This window comes from Diuraphis noxia, unplaced genomic scaffold (genome assembly GCF_037042655.1).
Source record: "Diuraphis noxia isolate RWA-SAM2 unplaced genomic scaffold, SU_Dnox_SAM2 contig0004, whole genome shotgun sequence".
NCBI classification, from domain to species: Eukaryota; Metazoa; Arthropoda; class Insecta; order Hemiptera; family Aphididae; genus Diuraphis; species Diuraphis noxia.
The window spans coordinates 16973149-16992976 of record NW_028301714.1 but is presented as its reverse complement, the minus strand read 5'-3'; the positions used below and the strand labels follow the sequence as shown (position 1 = coordinate 16992976).

General features: G+C 29.7%; 1 protein-coding gene and 1 long non-coding RNA gene across 3 annotated transcripts; both read left to right on the top strand.

The window, feature by feature from the left end:
- The first annotated feature begins 571 nt into the window (after positions 1 to 571).
- On the top strand, positions 572 to 2608 carry LOC149055778 (uncharacterized). The gene is made up of 4 exons (XR_016191603.1): positions 572 to 787; positions 938 to 1021; positions 1089 to 1298; positions 1644 to 2608. It is a non-coding gene; the product is annotated as an uncharacterized LOC149055778 (long non-coding RNA).
- Positions 2609 to 2891: 283 nt separating this feature from the next.
- LOC107172310 (uncharacterized) lies at positions 2892 to 19828 on the top strand. Of its 2 annotated transcripts, none has more exons than XM_089227097.1 (9): positions 2892 to 3388; positions 11308 to 11515; positions 15192 to 15287; positions 15511 to 15693; positions 15827 to 16004; positions 16115 to 16277; positions 16754 to 16918; positions 17015 to 17154; positions 17861 to 19828. In XM_089227097.1, exons 1-9 carry the CDS (start codon positions 3332 to 3334, stop codon positions 18135 to 18137), a joined length of 1467 nt encoding a protein of 488 aa, XP_089083223.1. In that variant the 5' UTR covers positions 2892 to 3331; the 3' UTR covers positions 18138 to 19828. The 2 variants fall into 2 exon arrangements, with proteins under 2 accessions (XP_089083223.1, XP_089083224.1); XM_089227098.1 differs by lacking the exon at positions 2892 to 3388 and adding an exon at positions 8164 to 8293.

Genomic DNA, 19828 nt, shown 5'->3' with positions numbered 1-19828 from the left:
CTATTTGCTCAAAGTTTAACAATCTAAGAAATTATTTATTTGAATTTCGATTTATTGGTATAAAAACATTATACCCTTAACAATTTGCAATTAAAAAAGGGCGGTTCTCATTTGAAAAATAATAAGTTTGTATCGCCCATCATATTTGTAAGGCACTCTTTAAATTTCATAAAAAAAGCTAAATAATTTTAAAAAAAAGTATTGAGGTAGTTATAGACAGCTAAAATTTCCGAAAATCAAAATCTTTAGAAATTAATATTATTGAAGGGTGGTGAACATAATTTAGTGAATCACCCTGTATAATATAACACATCAAGTTCTACACTAATACTTATAATGTATATTATATAGGTATACGTAAACAAATTAAATTAATAAATATCTCGACCAGGAATGCCCCGAGGACGCACAGCGATTCGACAACCGCGTCAGCGGTGTTGCGTCGGATAGAGTGAACACTACCATTCCCCACCCCGCTTTCGAAAACTATCGTCTCTCGGAGGGAGTGACGCAGAACGAAAAATACCGGCTGTGCTAAGCTGGCGGTATAAGTACTGGTATAGTGCGCGGATAATGGACGACAAATAATGTGTACCATATAATGCAATATAAGACATAATTATATATTATATATATATAGGTATATATAACATACCTGAACAGCGTAATAAGGTCAAATCGACTAGATCTGGTGTTTGTAGTTGTCGCTGCTCGCATTATTCGTATTCATATTATATATTATGTTTGTATCGTAAAAATAATGAATTGCTGCTGGATGAATCTTAAAGTAAGAAATAATTTCGTTTTTTCGTAGATTTTCTCGACTTGTAGCAGTTAGCGTCATTAGTATCAGACGATTGTTCTCAGGTCGTCAAATTATGTTATAGGTGCTTATATTATTTATTATTAAAATATCTTTATTTTTAAAATCATATAGGTAATATGAACGTCAGAACGTTTACGTTCTGATCGTGGTAAAACAGCAAAACGAAATGGAGTGGAAGCGCATCGTATGTACTATGTAATAATATTATAATTTATATAAAAAATACTATTATTATTTATTATAATCTTATGACATATTATAGATAATATGTATGCATCGTACATCGTCCAGGTTTACACTCGTGCAACATATAATTAATAACAATATTGAATCGGAGTGCCGACCTCGGAAGTCGCGGAACTTGAGCCAACCATCGATTACCACGGTAGATAATAGGTCTTATATAATTATATATCTATAAGATATATAATATATTTTATGCTACCGTAATACCCCATTACTTGAATAATTGGTACGTATATCGTATATACATTGTGTAATTATGCCTACCTATTACAGATTACATCTTTTCTCGGCCAAAAAACAAAAACAATATTCAATCACTGCACTCCGTAAATTATATAAATACATCTTCGCGGGTACTCGTCACGCGCAATCGACATATCATATAATTATATAATATAGGAACACCTCGTTATAATGGATATTGTAGGGGCGTGTAATTTTGACAAATTTCTTGGCATGCTTTTCTATGAAATATATTGTTTGAAATCAGAAAGTCAGAAAATTACTATATATTTTAGTTATAAAATATTATGTACATCGTGATTTTAAACGCATTAATTATTCATTTTAGGTATAAATTCTTACAAAATTGGACAGTAATATGAGATTTGGTTTTTAAAAATACCTTAACACTAGGAATCCCTTACGTTTTTGGACTATGATTGATGTGCGGCTTGCAGGTTACCAATATCCCTACCATGCATATTTCAGGTAATTAAATTGAGAATTGGAGATTTAATTTTAAGGCTATATAGGTTATAGCTTATACCAATAATTTGCGTCTTAAAGATAACTATGAAAAAGGATTCAATGTTAATTGTCGGTCATTAATTGTATTATTTGTTATTAATAGTGAACAAGTAGGTACATTTTTAAGGATAGTAAGGATCCTGTTTTACTATTTAAGTCCAGTACCAATATAAACTTATTTTTACAGTATCTTGCAGAAGATTTTTTTTTTGTAAATGTTTATGTATCTAAATTATAATTAAAAGATAGACTATAGTTGTTGTTGATAGTTGAAATATATATAAACAGATAAAATATTTATGTATTATTTGGTTTTGTTATTTGATTTAAATACGTCAAAATTTACGAAAATGACATATTATTATCGATTCATATGGGGAAAATAGTGATTCAAGTTAAAAATTAAAAAAATTCAATGCCACAGGACATCCCAAGTAAAACTATCTAAATAATTTAAAATGTATCGTACAGACCTACTTAAAAGTTCTTCATACTCAGAATTTGAATTAATTCATTGTTTAAGGAAAATTGGAGCATGCTTGAATGTAAATCATTTCCAACTTCCTTTTAACCGTTGCTCCCCCACCCCTAAAAAAAAGTAAAAAGTAAAAAAACCCTATATAAACATATATAATACTGTAATAATAACATTTAAATAAGGTGCACGTCATTGCAGGCGTAATGCAATATTTTTATAATTTATAGTTTTTCGCTCAGTCTGCAGAAACCGTGACTTGGATGTGTTGGTCTTAAAGCGCGATTATCGTATAATCATGGGCAATAATATACGATATGCTATAATTTGTAATATTAATTTTTATATATTTTCGGTGTGGTTTATGACGCACGATATGTCGATACATAATAATATATTATTGTAAAATATTATTATAAATTATAATGATCGATCGTCTCCCTCTCACCGCGAAACCACCGTTTGCGTTTGCCGATTTGTCCGTTTTGCCGCCCCGTTCCATAAAAATAGTCAAATACCTACCTACCTACCCACCTACCTACCTACCTATCAACCTACCTACCTACCTAACGTTCTGACGGCGTACGGACTGCTTTGTTGGACAGTTCCGACGCCACCACTGCAGCCACCGCGTCTATTATTTTTTCTTCCGTCGCCGCCGCCGCCACAACAGCGTTCGATTATATTTTACTCGTTCGTCATCTCGACTATACTTAAACGCTCGTTGTCGTTATAATTATTTGGTCGAGTCTATCTCTAACGTCGTTTCCAATTATAAATCTATTTTTATTTTATTTAATTTAATTTTCTCACCAACCTTAATCGTTATTTTCTTACATTACGTATAGTAATATTGATAGTAGGAATCTTCCAATCGTCGTATTATTATTTCCACGTCATGCATAAAGGACTTGTATCACCTTTACCACCGCTCTCGTCGTATATAAACAGCCTTATTGGTGGCTAATTATTTACTTGATAACGCAGTGTTGTTAAAGTTTACCTCAAAGTTGATTCTGTTTTGTTATTGGTTCATGAACGTCACAAGGCGCACCAGACAACACTCAGTCATGCGGTACGCTACGAGTGCGGTAAGTTGTCATATTTTATTCTTCTTATCATCAAATAAATAAACCATTGATAATATCGTGTAAAAGATCTATCAGGTATAATAATATAATCATATTCATCAACAAAATAACCATATCATTTTGAGACAAGTTTAGTCATTAAAATTTAAAAAATTAGCATGTATTGAAAAATTTATCAATTTTCTTTTAGGATGTATTATAATATTAAAGGTATTCCATGATAATTTGTTTTGGTTGTTAAATTGATACATTTTGATAAAGTACATTGTTCTGTTGTCAATAATATATTATATACCTAGGTATCGTAATATTTACGTCATTAACATATTATTATTAAACGAATCGTTAAATTACAAGTTACCTTAATATGACTTTCAAATTTGTATTGGAAGACTAAAAAATATATTAACTAATAATAATGAAGTGAATAAACTCAATAGTAAAATATATTTGTGATAGCTGAAAAATATTTTTATAAGATTTAAATTTTACACTCGTTGAAATGTGTAAATATGTGTATTCATTTATTTTGATATTAGTTCAAAATGTTCAAATAAATTGTAAACGTTAATTTAATGTACCATTTATTATTTAGTATTCATCATGGAATTTATTTAGTTATATGCATAGAACATAATATATTTAATTATCGCTTTAAGAATAACCATTTTGGAAACTTAAAAAATATTGTATTCTTTAGATGATTGAAAATAAATTATTATTACTCTTTCTTTCTTGATTTAAAAAAAATTACATCAATAGCAAAGTCCAATATTTATTTATTTAAATTGATTGCCATAAGCAATATTTGATTATAAATTCAATGATTTTTCACAGCTTATAAATAAGGATAAAATTAAAATGTATTGTATACATATTACATGCACAAAATATTTCTGTACAATCATCATGAAGTTATGTAGCTTAAACCCGTAAAAATCAAGTGCATGCATGTGAATATATTTAAAAGAACTTTTAGTTCTTATTAGTACTAAAACATTAAAGATTGAATAATCAAAATTGTTTTCTACTTTCTCATTTGTTACTAATATTATAGTTACAGCTTAAATAATTTATGACGTAGGTATAGGTTAACCTATCATTTAATGATATTTTTAAATCTATAGTAGGTAAACATAAGATTGATAGTAAATTACAAATAAAAGTTTTCTCCATAGACGATTTAGTAAGTAAATTACATTATTTATTTTATATCGTCAGTCGTACATTTCAAAAATCATCGAGCTGGAAAGGTTTATACGCCAAATATTTCATAATAATTTCCAAGAATCGTTTGCAATATAGTATGTACATCTCAGACTGTCAGACAAGTTTCGATGATATTGTATACTTTTACCACGCTCGTACGACTGATTAATTTACAATACCTACTTTATATATAAATAGAAATGGGATAAATAATATATATATATATATTTCTTTTAATAATCAAAGTATTTATAAACCATGCAAATATCACCTAGCATGTATCAACGATGATCTTGTAAAACGTTTCTTGTTTCGTGACCACATAATTATTTTATAAATCCACTCATCAGATAAGGGGAAAGGTTACAAATCTATTTTATGAATATTATTCAAATCCATGGAAATAGTAAATAAACTTTTATGCTTAAATGACTCATTAAAAAATAATAACGGAAAATGTCATTAAAAATCAATACGAATTGGTAATCATAAAGCACTTTAATTTCTTACAGTACCTAAGTATTATAATATTGATAGTGGTAAAACATAAAAAAAAACATTCGGTAACTACGAGGAAAAAGATTCCTTAGATTTTTAGAATGAATTATTGTTATTTTAATTAACATAAAACGGTATGTTAAAGCGCAAAATAAAAATGTAATACATTTTTTAGATTCCTTGGCCATTTAATGAAAATAATTTAAGAAGAAAATAAAATGTAAGAAGCATTTTCAGGGGTATTTAAATTTCATAAAATTGAATAATTAGAATTTGTTATACGCATTTAATACAATATAATAAAATATAACTTCGATTTTGGTATTTTAATTTTCAAAGAATGAGTTTAATATAGAATTGTATTAATTTCTAATGGATAAAAATAACTAATCCACAAAAATGTGAATTCGATAATCTTTAAAGTTTTTTAATCGTATATCAAATATCGTACAAAGGACAACCACGTGATATCAAAACTGCTTTAGCAATGGAAAATAACAGCATCGAGTTTGCAGCCATTCTTCTAGTACAGCTATTTTTATACCATTCTCGTATAAAGGAAAATCGAAAACATTTTCCTTTCGCAATACCTAAACTATCTTCAACATATAGTTGTAAAGGTTATAATATATAATTATAACCTTTAGCTGATCTCGGTCGCATTCGAAATAAAATTTGGAGTGCTCATTACCGATCTAATATGCATTGCATATAGGTCATTGAGCTTTATTATTCAAACTCAGTGATTACTCGACATTATATTATTTATTCAGTAGATATAATTGAATATGTATAACCGATATTATGCTAAATTTTTTCTCATCTACTTCAAATACAGCTTCCGGATAAAATCATCGAGTGCGATTTTTATAAGTCACAATGTCCAATCGACAATCAACTAAAACAAGAAAGAAACGAAAATAAATCACTCATTGAGTCATAAACTCATGAAAATATCACGCTTAGGCCATGCTTGATAACTACAAAATTACGTTTTGATTTTATAGATATTTTAACTCATTAACTTCATTATCGCCATAACACCATTTACTATCGTCAAACGATGATTATTAGAACGTAATATAGGTAAGAAAATTTAAAATTTTTAAGGGTTTATCGTAAACTTCACAGACTACAAAACATTGGGATATTATATTACCTTTCAGCGTACTTTCATAAAACGCGTTGATTGTTGCTTGTAGGATATAGGAAATCATTATGTATGTGTTATTATTTTCTGTTTTTTTTTATAGTAATAAAATGCACTGTTTGGTTCAAAAATGTAATCGATTTAGTATGATGGATGATGATTTTCATAACTGTTCAATACATTTTTTTTTTTTTTATTGAACTAAAAAAACATCAACAACAAAGGTTATTAGTTTTTGTTAAGGTACAATGTTAAGGGTATTACAATGTTTATATGATGCTAACTACATATGGTTACTATTTAAGTTAATGTTACAATTTTTTTTTTTTTTTATCAATACGTTTAAATTTTGTTGTATAAATCCGATCCTTTGAGAAAGGCTATCATGTGGTCTCGTTGCTCGGTCCCAGAGCTCCATACAAGTTGGGTGGAATGTTTTATTTCTCCATAACTTCTAAATATTGATAACACTCTGTTATTATATGTTTCACAGTCAGTGTAACCCCGCAGGCTGCACATTGAGGGGGTTCTTCTTTGGCCATGAGGTGTTTATGTGTCATCCTTGTGTGGCCTATTCGGAGACGATTTATAATAATTTTTTCTCTTCTGCTGAGATATTGATTTTTCCAACTTAGGATTGTGTTTTTTATTTCATTGAGTTTGGTCCGTTGTTTTGACCAGTGTGTTTGCCATTTTATTAGTGTATTGTTTTTAATTTGGGTTTTGATGTCGTCATATGTTACTATGTCCAGGAACTGTATATTCTGGTTGTTAGGTTGTGCCGCTTCCTTTGCTGCTTGGTCTGCCGTCTCGTTCCCCCTAATATTTGTGTGTCCTGGTACCCAAATGAAAGTGATATTTGTTCCCCTAAGCTGTTCAATACATTTAAAGTTATAAAAGTTATTAGAAATTTAAAAATGTTTACGCATAAATACTTTTATTGTAGTGCATGTGTTTAAAATTATAAAACAAAACATAATTATAATAGGTATCTTACTATAATACTAGGAAAAAATCTTGTATAAAGCTGTATAATTGTTTGAATAAAATTTTTATTTAAAAAAATTTCAACATCGTTTTTCAATTAATAATAGGTTTTAAATTTCAGGTTTTTGGTACCTATAAAATATTAACTAGGTAAGGAAATATTTTTGTAGGTATTCAAATATTTGTTAGAAACAAACTATTATTAAGTTGTTTAGAAATAATAATTAAACCTACGCAAGACTATTATCTTATAAATTATAATATTATTTACTTACAATAATACATACTTACTTTATCGCTCCCGGTATTTAAACAGTTGCATGATTTTTAAAATAAATAAATTTTTATTTTCCAAGCGTAAAAAACAAAAATTGTACAAATAAGAGAAATATCATGTTTCTAGCAACGATTTCGACGAATTTTTAATATTGATATGAAATATGAACATCGTGTAAGGTATAATATAATGTGAATAGCGAACATAGTGAAACTAGAACGGCGTTCTATCTCCTATCTTCATCCGTAGTATCAATTTCTTTGAAATGTAGCCAAAGTCTCAGTTGCTTATTTCTGGTTTCGTTCATTTACGTACCTACCTATGTATAGTGTATACATGCATAAACTGCATACTAAAGTAATTATAACTATTACGTAACTTTGATAATTCAACTGTTCGTTATAATATTTGAAATCGAATAACTATAAATATGTATTTAAATGTAGTATTGTATTTTGCCATTTAACTGAAACCTAAAAATCGCAACGACAATGTGATAGGTATGACATAATACTATATAACCTCACGTGTAGGTGTTGAACTGGAATCTGCTACATTTATTAATGTAACGTAATTGGCGCTGATAATAATTAATTGATATTTCCTCTCCACTTCCTTAGAAATGGAAAATATTCATCATTCGTGACTACGATTGTCGATTGTAGTGTACAAGTGTTTATTAACATTTCAAAAATTAAACGTTAAACTCAATCACGTTTGTCGCAACATCGCAAACACATTAATAACAACAAGAATAATAAAGGTTACCGTAGTTCTAAATTAAGTAAGTACAATCAATTTTCATTTTGTTTGGATATTTTTAATATCTTATGATTATTATTAGGCCTTGTTACTTAGACACCTAGAACAGTGACGTTTGCGTATACATACAATACTTTTGTTTAAGCTTTTCTCCGGAAATATTAACCGTTCTGAATATACTGAATCATTTTTCCTTCCTACTCTTAATACTAGGTCTTCAATATATTTTTCTTAGCATATAAATATATAATTAACTAATTATGCAAACAATACCCCTCCCCCCATACACACAATAGAATTAGGAAAACCACTAATGAACTAAAACTCAATTTAATTATGTAACCAAAATTTGACTCATTAAAGATAGGTGTTAATTCATTGCTATAAATTATTTGGACCGTTTTTTTATTTTTATTAACACAAATTTACCCTTAGTGACATAGGCCATTGGGTTATAATATTTTTTTTTACATTATTTACATCAACAAATCTATTATTTATACAGTTTTTATATTTTATTTTACAGTTATGTCTCTGTGATAAACTTTTTTGTACGTTGTATTTAATTCTATTTTCATGAACGATTGAAGCAACATGTGGAGTATTCCTGTCCCAAGTATTGGATCCTTTCATTGACATTTAATATATTTATAAGCCATAGCTATATTTACTTAGAAAATTGATTTGTTCATTTTTTGTAAAATTCGTCCCGTACAAGTAACCTAACCTAACTATACGCGTGTCTTTATTTTTATCAATACCTACCTAATCATATTTTGAGTTCTTAATATTTATTTATTATCTATTTGAGGTTTTTATTTTATTTTTAGAACTTTCAGTATAACTATTATAGTTCAACAATTACAATATCTCTTTGATGTTATAACTAATAATTATGTTTTCTTTCTAATAATCATTAGAAATATAATAACACGTTTGTTGAATCAAAAAATGGCATCAATATTTAGCCGGTATCTCCTTTAATTTATAGTCATTATTTTATACTAAGTGTACCCGATTATTTAGAAAAAAATTGAGAATTTTTACTTTTGACCCCCCCCCCTCTCCCCGACCCCCCGGAATACCAACTAGATTCACTTAATTCTGATCGAACGAGGTACTGAAGTCAAAAATTGAAGCATTTTTACTGCCCCAAAAAGTGATGACAGACACAAAAAAAAACAACACACACATTATGGTAAAATGAATACATTGCTCGCTCCGCTCAGATCTAAAAAAATAAAAATTTAAAAATATGCATACCATTATTATGTATAGGTACAGGTTTAATATTTCTCGAATAAAATTTTGCTCTGTCGCAAATAATTAATTTTAAATTCACATTCAATATTTTTGCATCAACGTTGAAGTCAATAACACTTGTAGAGTGTTCTCTATCGGGGTTACACGAATAGGTCATAGCAGGCGATATTATTATACTATTATGCGATGAAAATATTAAAACTATTAATAATATTAAGAGGATGTCAGTGCACTATATTATGTTTCATCTCTCATTCTGAACCGTGTACAACACCAAATTTTCATTCAGTAGAACCCAGTACAGCATTAACAAAATATAATATTATATCATTGTTGTAAGCGAGACATGGAAGCAAAAATGTAAATCATCGTAATTATCATATCATATATGGTAGGTACCCACGTTCATGACATTGATCAAGAATCAATCTTATTGGGTTTTGTTGATGTGGCTTATTTCATTAGTGTGTAGGTGATAAATACTTTACTTGGAAAATATAGTATAGTTTCGACCTAATAGACATGTACAGTTTTTGTTTGTAGTCGTTATTATTAGTAGCTATCGAGTGCCAAAGAGGGACAAAAATGAGAAAAATATAGGTATATTAAACGATAATTAATCACCGCACACTTCGAACGTTTTCATATTTTTATTTTTAATCAAGACATATGTACATTAATCATAGCGTTAAGTTCAATAACGTTCCATGAACCATTAGTTTGATAGTCGTCAAGAAAAATGACCTATCGGTCACATAGACGTGCTTGTCTAACAATAAATACTATTTCACGAGAATCACGTGAAGGTCCACGACACTTCTATAATAATTTATTTCTATAGCGTGTCTTAAAATATAATATGTTTTGATTTTTTAATGAAATTAAATTTGGTAGTGTCTCGAACAATCGCCGAATCTTACCAGAAATCAATTAAGTTGAAATATATATTTATTTTATTTTTTATGTACTTAGAGTGTATATTAAATATAATATTATGTTTTTTTATTTTTACTCTCTATCTCTTTTGAACCAAATTTTGGTTTGAGTAAATAATAGTGACAGCCATAATGCCAACACAATTATTTGGATGGTCAGTAAATTTTGTTTTATTAATTGAGAAATGTTTTGATGATATTAGACCGTTTTAATGTTATCAGTGCTTACTTTATAAAAGAAATTAATTTTCTTTGAAAATTACAATACATTTTTTAGATTATGAACGTAGAGGCGAAGAATGTGTTGATTTTACATTTTACTATTTCTAGTAGAAAAAAATTGGATCATAAACTTCGACGGAGGTTTCTAGTATCAAATTGGATCTAGTTGGCAATTTTGGTTGGTTAAAAACAAAAATTCTCAATAATTTTATAATATTTGGGGGAAAAAATCCAATCATATTTGTAAAAAAAAAATTATATTATTTAAAAAATAATTGATTGGTAACCTTGGTCAAAAAGCTTGAAAATTGTTTATAAGATTCCCGATAAGTTATTGTTTTAATATAATTATTTAATAATATTCAATATACAAAGGCACGGATTATTTTATTGGCATAAAACTGATAAAATTCGTCAGTCACGAAAATTTGCAAACTTTTTACTAAAAGGATTGCATTTATATTGCAATTTGACGATACAGAGTTGTATTATATATCTATAGATATCTATACAACATTATGTTATTTCTTTTTCTTTCAGCCATAACTTTGATGATATACCTACCTACGATTTTTAACATTTATTATTATTCATATTATATTTTTATGTTCTACAGATGAATCGTGTTATATTGGCATCATTCCTTTTAGCCGGTGTGGCGAGGTGTTACGATTACGATGAGGTATTGCGGTTGTCACTCATGTTCTACGAAGCGCAGAGGTCGGGTCACCTGCCTGCCAGTAACCGCATCCCGTGGCGGGCCGATTCTGCGACTACAGACAAAGGGCAAAACGGCGAAGACCTATCCGGAGGATATTATGACGGTAAATTTACAAAAACAATGTTATTATGATGACCGAAAAACATACTAAATGAGGGAAAAAAATTAAACCTATATTACAATTCTGTACGATAAACAATACGAACCATTTGTTCTTATATCGATTGCGGCGCATGACGCAATGCCGTTTGATTCTCCACGATTAATTACGAGTATTATAATATTAATACGCTAAAAAATCAACACAGTATAAGCGAAAAAATATGAAATGTCAACTTGTGGGTCTTCAGTGAAAACTGTTTTCGAGAAGAGAGTTAATTTTTTTTTTTCAAACGAAAACATACATCACCATAGGTATAAACAACACAATTATATCGATGTATTATTATATTACTATTTGATACTTTAAAAAAAATTGTTTAAAAACTACTGGAATCTTCAGTTTTTCAGCATTGTTGTATCATAGTATCTCGTATAATAGCCAATAGGTCATGCCTATCGATATACTGATGCTTCACCTGACTTTGAATGAAAATATTTATATATTGTTGTTTATTTCACTGAATTTTAGCCTAAGTTTTGATTTGGGACATTTTTAGTAAAAATAATATTATTTCATAAATCCTCTTGAACATTGGTGTATAAATTATTTCCGTAATAAACGTCAGATAACTCAAACATTTCATTGGTTAATATAGCTAGTAATATAAAAATCGCATAATCGCTTATTCGCATGAAAAATCTTTGACCAGGAAAAATTTTAAGGGCTTGATCAATAAAATATAATCGTTATATAGGAATATAAAATATCAGAATGCACATTAATAATTAATAATAATATTATTTTTTTTGCAATCGTGTTGCAATATTCTTGCGTCATTATTTAGGATGTACATGACATCGTGTTGTTTATGGATAAAATGTACGGTTTTTACACAATTCAGTTATTATTTCATCAAAATGTTTTCAGTCCAACGTTTTATCGACATAAATCAATATAAATAATAATAATAATATACACTATACGAACGACTGCGGTGACGAAGATCAACAACCATAAAACATAACATGAGCATTGAGCACGTAATTTTATCAATAACTTATACTGTTAACATTAGGCACAAATTATTATTGGCAGCAGCATACATGGTAAAATTAATTTTTTAAAACGACAGTTTAGGCCATGAAATATTATATGTGGATGTAGTACCTAACCATGATATTATATGTTCAATTAAATTTTTGAATGTTCTAACTTAGTACAATAATTGATTTTCTGCAAATTCCTATTAAATTTCAATGATTATATCTAATAAGTATTACTTGTTGAATTAATATTGCTCGCATTAAAATATTTATGCGTTGAAACTTTAACAATAGATAAAGGACTTACATTGATCTTACATTTTACACACCTAATATGTTGAGTAATTTTATTTATTATTTAATACGACATACCATTATAAGTATTTATTCATTTATTTATTTTTTTTTCATGAATCTACCGATCTAGGACAAATGGACGTAGCCGTTTGGACGTGGCCATTTGGACGTGGGGACAATTGGACGTCAAAAAAAATATATATATATTATATAAACCATATTTACATTATTAAATAAATTAAATTAATAAGCTATCTGTAGTAGGACATTTTCCCCTCATTTTAAAATTTTTTTTTCATAAATATGATAAATTATAAATAATTATAAATATAATAAAAATTGTGTAATTGTGTAAAATCTAATATTATCTAAGTACCTTAGATGCTTGTGATAATCCAGAAATACACTCATTTATCACTGTAGATGTTGGTTCCATGGTTTCTCTAGCACGTTTTTTAATATTGCATACTGCTATATTTGCTTCCACTTTAGCAGCGTCAGAGTCGTGAGTGTGATTGTTTATGTGCTTAAGAATAATTAAGTCTGTTATACCAGTATGAACACGAGCCTTCGATATGATACGATACCATTAGTTATATTACAAACAAATATAATATTAATGGTTTTATAATTTATAAATAGGTAAACACCTATAAAATATAAACAAGAACAATTAGTTTTTAATTTTTAGATTTTTTTTTTTTTTAATTGTATAAATTTTAAATTTTAAATTTAATTTATAATTAATTTTTTTTTTGACGTCCAATTGTCTCCACGTCCAAACAGCCACGTCCAAATGGCCACGTCCAAACGGCTACGTCCATTTGTCCCTATTCGAATATTTACACCATTTAAAGGCGGTATTTAGATATTAGTATAGCGGGTACTTGTTAGATAAATAATGTAAAGTTACTACTGCATATATTGTTCATTTTGAGAATTTGTCGTTTGTAAAAGACACAAGGCGCGTTGAATTATTTTACGATAAATTGGTGTTTGACTGTCATGTGGCTAATGATTCTCTACACGTGCGTTTATTGAATTTATTTGATGAATTAATATTTTCATTACGTAGATGACACGTTCCGCTACTACATTATTATGAATATTAGTATAATAGGACCTATATATAAAATATTCGGGGTGTAACAAAAATATTAAATAGGTACGTGATAGATGTAATTAACCGTCTAAATGTAACAAATTTTATTTTTCAGTTTTATTTATGATTATTATTATTATTATTTTTACTCATTTCGATATTATTATATTATTATATAGTACTTATTATAAAAACAACAAACGGCATCAACTGCAGTTAAGCGTCCCTTATATATAACAAATTATCACCCCCCTCTCCACAAACAAAATCATTGTTACACGCCAATCATATTATATAATATCAAGTTTTAAGTGTTAATTTATATATTATGTTGAAGATCAATAATTTGGAGTTTAATAGTTTTAATAAAAAATAAATTATAGGTGAACCAATAATTAAAAATATTGTATTTTGCACTAATGACCGCAAATATTCTCCTCCCCCCCTATTCCGTATATTATAATTTATAATCATTAGGGCTCGGATTTTAAAGCATAATAAATAACAAAAAAGTAAAAATGAAGCATATTTATTAAAAACAAAAGCAAAAATAAAGCATGACCAAAAATTAGTTGTAAAACTGATTAAAAAAAAATATTGAAAAATGAATTTAAATTTAAAAAAAGAATTCACTAGTCACCATCATATATTTAACAAGATTTTCAGTAGTAAAACTGATTCTATTGTCTGACATAATATTGTATACATATATAGAAAACCATGTAATATAATCATTTAGTCCGTATTGCGTATTCTGGATTTTTGTATTAATTAAATTAATTTTTTTTTACTACTATAGCATAATAAACATAACATAATACCGAAATAACCGTAAAAAGTAATAAAAAAGCATTTACACGAAAAAAAGCCAAAATAAATTGGTTTATTTGGAATGAGAATGACGTGAACGGATTTATGTGTAAAAATTAAATTTTTATCTTATATTAAAAAAAAGCGTTTGATTTAAAATCCTATCCCTAATAATCATTAATAATTATAAATATAATGGCTTTAGATATTGTTTACTTAAAAAAATAATATTATAGGTACTAGGTAGTATTGATTAATCAATTAATTTGAGTTAGTTTATTATTATTTAAATACAATATACCTTTATCTAAGAGATTTGTTAATTGAAATCGCTAAATGATTTGTTAGGTAATTTATAATATTTTATGTAATGATGAACAACAATTAATGACTATTATATTAAATAATACTATTATTATTTTAGCTGGGGATTTTGTAAAATTTGGCTTCACAATGGCAAGCACTACAACTATTTTGGCATGGGGATACTTGAGTTATAAAGACGCATACGAGGAAGTTAGTAAGTATAATTTTTTTTGTGTTTCTACAAAATATATACTTATACCTAATTATATTTTCTAAACAAACTACAGTTGAGGATATTATTCAGATATTTTACGTGCCAATACATCAGTATCAACAATATTATCTAAATACTCTAATGCATAATAACCAAAATAATTTCTAAAGACTTTATCATCAACAGATTTTTTTATCTCAAATAATTTAATGATTTAATGTAGACGAATGGGAAAACGCATTAGGCTCGATACGCTGGGCCGCAGAGTACTTTATCAAGTGTCACGTTAGCGACTATGAGTTCTACGGACAGGTAGGCGACTTCAGTCTGGACCAAGGTTTCTGGGGTCGACCCGAAGACATGAACATGTCTAGGCCGTCATACAAAATCGACAAAAATCGACCAGGTATATTATAATATACATCGATCACGTGTGCGAATTTCCCCGTGAGCAACCATTTGGTGACCCCTTTATATACTATACAATATACTTTATACGTTTCGTGGTTGATACCAAAGTTATTTACTCAATTACCCAGGTTCTGATTTGGCCGGCGAGACGTCCGCCGCTTTGTCTGCAGTATCGATAGTGTTCAACAAAATCGATTCCAATTTTTCAGCCAGTTGCTTGAGTCACGCTAAGCAGCTGTACATGTTTGCCACTCAGTACAGAGGACTGTATCACGATGCTATCAAAGGGGCGGCCCAATACTACGAGTAAATAATTTATAACGATAAACACATTCCCGGATTATCTTTTCGATCGGAAGTGTCTTAATGTGATCCAACAACTCAAATGTGAAATTCTGTTCTTTTTTTTTTAACAGATCGACAGATTACGGTGACGAATTGACGTGGGCCGCAGCTTGGCTGTACAAGGCGACAAAGGAATCACAGTATTTGGACGACGCCGAATACATGTACATGAAGTACAGACTCAAAGAACGGCCAAACGAATTTTACTATAACAAAAAGGTCGCAGGCGTACAGGTGCAGAATCCATACAGCTATCTAATTATACATTTTATATTAATATTTTATATCATATTATACGACACACGATTTGCACGCCGAAAATTAATCGATACGTTTTAAAATATCATTACATTTTACACGAAAAAATGAAACAATTATTGTTGATCCTATAACCATATCCATGGAATTAATGGGGCAATACGTATTTCAGATATGTTTATGATTGTTATTAGTCATATTTACTGTAATTTGGGGGTGGATGGTGTTAACTTTTTCACGGGTAGTAGTTTGGGTAGCCCTGTGCTGTACAATCAAATTTAAGAGAACGACAAGAGTCGTACAAACAGTCATTGAGCATGATCAATTCAAAGAAACGGTCAGCATCAAATCCCCAACACATAATATAATTAAAACAATTATATTATATTGCTAAATGATAATATTTAAGTACCGATAGCTGAATAAGTCCAAATCTGCAACATTTATTCCAGGCCCTTCTAGCCGAACTAACTAATCAATCTGAGTACACCGAAGCAATTCAAAATTTCTGCAACTATAATTTATACGTTCAGAAGAAAACTCCAAAAGGATTGCTGTACATTGAAAAATCCGGTACACTGTGCCACGCAGCAAACATTGTGTTCTTGTGCTTGAGGGTATGGATACCAGTGTTTAGGATGGAAAAATCCATCCCACTATACTTATAGGTATTGAATATCTAGTATTTTTCTTTCCATATTTCTATTACGTAGGCTGCAGATATTGGTATAATGCCAACGCAATACCGAGAATTCGCCAAAGAACAGATACACTACATATTGGGAGACGGAGGACAAAGCTACGTTGTAGGATTCGGTAAAAACTACCCATTACAACCACATCACGCAGCAAGGTAATAAAAAAAAATAATAATTTAATATATAAGTAATTTTTAAGAATCTCATTAAAAATAAAAAAGCATGTATACAGTTCTTAATATTATTTGGCAGTTCAACTTGTTACAGTTATTATAATGTAATATTTTTATTTTGTAGTGTATTATTTTATACTATACATTGACAAACAAAAAAATTTATAATGAACAGTCTATGTTTTGTTTGTTGAGGTTTGGGATAGAAATGCATTTACTTTTCCTTCCGAGTTTATAATTTATATACGTGAATTATAATACTTATAATATTACAACAAGAAATAGAATTGCGCCTTAAAATTGGACAAGTATCAATTTCTACAGTCATACGTATGTACAGTTGCTGTAATTCAGGCTATTAATAATTGTCATTAAATCATTTTTCAGTATCAAATACCACGAATTAAGATTAGATATATCTTAATTCGTGTCAATTATTAAGAAAAACTATCTAGAAATAATTTTCTCAAATACGTTTATAATTTAATATGTTATTCTTTTTATACCTGCTGAAGTTAAAAAAAAAAAAAAAAAAAAATTAAACGTAAAAGGCTATATAGTATTCACTTAATTTTAATATAACTATATTATATTATACTATAAAAATTTGGAGTCTTTTGAAGCCTATAATGTTCGTACCCTACCTACTTACATATATTATAAATATGAGCATATCTTCGGTTCACAGCTCTTGTCCGGACCGACCGGCTCCTTGTGACTGGGAAGCGTACCGGAGCACCAAGCCCAATCCCCAGGTGCTGTACGGTGCACTGGTCAGTGGACCCGACGAGAACGACAACTACAAGGACTTGCGGGAAGAGTACATCTACAATGAGGTGACGTTGGACTACAACGCGGGATTCCAGTCAGCCGTCGCCGGGCTCAAGCACCTGGAATTGCAGGCCAGTCGGCACAAGGCCATACTGAACGCCAACGGTCTGCTGTCCAACGCGACGGACGCGTAATCGACTCCGGATCGTCAACCACGTTGGAATAATCCGCATCACCGCATTTCACTTTTGTTTCATAAAATTAAAATTAAAAAGAATATACGTGTTTTTTTTGAACCGGAGACGACGACGAGCCCGCCGATCCCGATCGAAAGACATCAACGCTACCGTGCGATTGCCACCCTTGCTGCAATTATCGCGAAGATATCCGAAATATTGTTATTACGCACCTACCAATAATTATTATTTAGGCCAAGTCACAGACAATATGCGCATAGGTACGATACAGGGGGAGAGCGAAAACGGATTTTGATTTGTGTGTGTGTGTTATAGGTGGCGCGGGGGGGGGGGGTTGTCAATGTCCGTTTGATATCGATTATCGTCATGTCACAGTTTCAACAAAAACAATATAATATTAAAACATCTCATAAATTAGGGATGGGTTGAATTTAAAATATTTCAAGCTAACCTAACTCTAATTCGAACTTTGTTTTTATCACGTAGTGTTAGAGATCAAACTGGAACTTTTTGAACATTCTACACTTTTAAACTTTAATCAGATGACAACATGATTTTAGAACAAATTGGAGAAACTGACAAATAGCATACGGAAAATAAGAATTGTATAGTATTCTGCTGTAATAATATTTATTATAATAGGTGTATCGATATAGCACTTGATTTTTTTCAAACTGTTTGAAATGTTTTCTGAAGTAAATATTGTTTAATTTCTAGTATCAATAATTTCTAACGAAATACGAACAGCACGAATCACCCAAAGTTTAACTGGGAGTTCGAAAGTTTGATATGCACTTTCGACCAGTGACGAAACGAACCTAAAATAACCCATAAGCAAACATACAATTTATATACCCACCCACTCATCCATTAGTGCTATTACCCATAGTACCTATAACTGAATATATCTATAAATTATAATAAATACTAATACTAATAGGTACTTAGTTATGGTTATTCACTTTCATATTTTCACCCACGACCCATGGCACCCACCCACCCCCAAATCTTAAAAAAAATCGAGAAGCAATCGCTTCTCAAAGACCACGGTCGTTTTTCGCCACTGCTTTCGACCCATCCCTAACCATCATAATATTATTATTGTTTTCGTAGACGACGACGACGACGGTATCGGTCGTGTACACTGTACAGTCAACAACTCGATTTCATCGAAGGTATAATGGTTTGTGGGTTTATACTTTTATATGTCTATGGTTGTGCATCGTAAAAATAAGTACTGTATACTAAAATCATGACATCGGTCTATAGTAATATGGAACGCATCGCCAACGTCAAAGTTTCTTAAATTTAGTATTCTTGCGATAGGTATCGATGACTTGATAATTACGCGGGTGCTGGTGTTGATGGGGTGGTGGCGCAGGGTATAATACACTATTATGTCTGATGGATATTACGTATCGCATTAACAATTTCAGGGAAACATACCACCCGGACTCGTTGTTTCGATACACAAACATAATGATATAAGGTGTGGGTTTGAGACGATATGTTGTAGCGAGTGAGTGCATTTTTTTGTTCGTCCCGACTAATTATATTACTATTTTTATTATGATTTGTCTTCGGTGATTTCAAAACATGTCAGATAATTTTTATTTTGTGTCATTGAATAATGTGCTGTAGTAAAACTTTAGACCAATACGAAATATATTATATTATATTGTATTTTA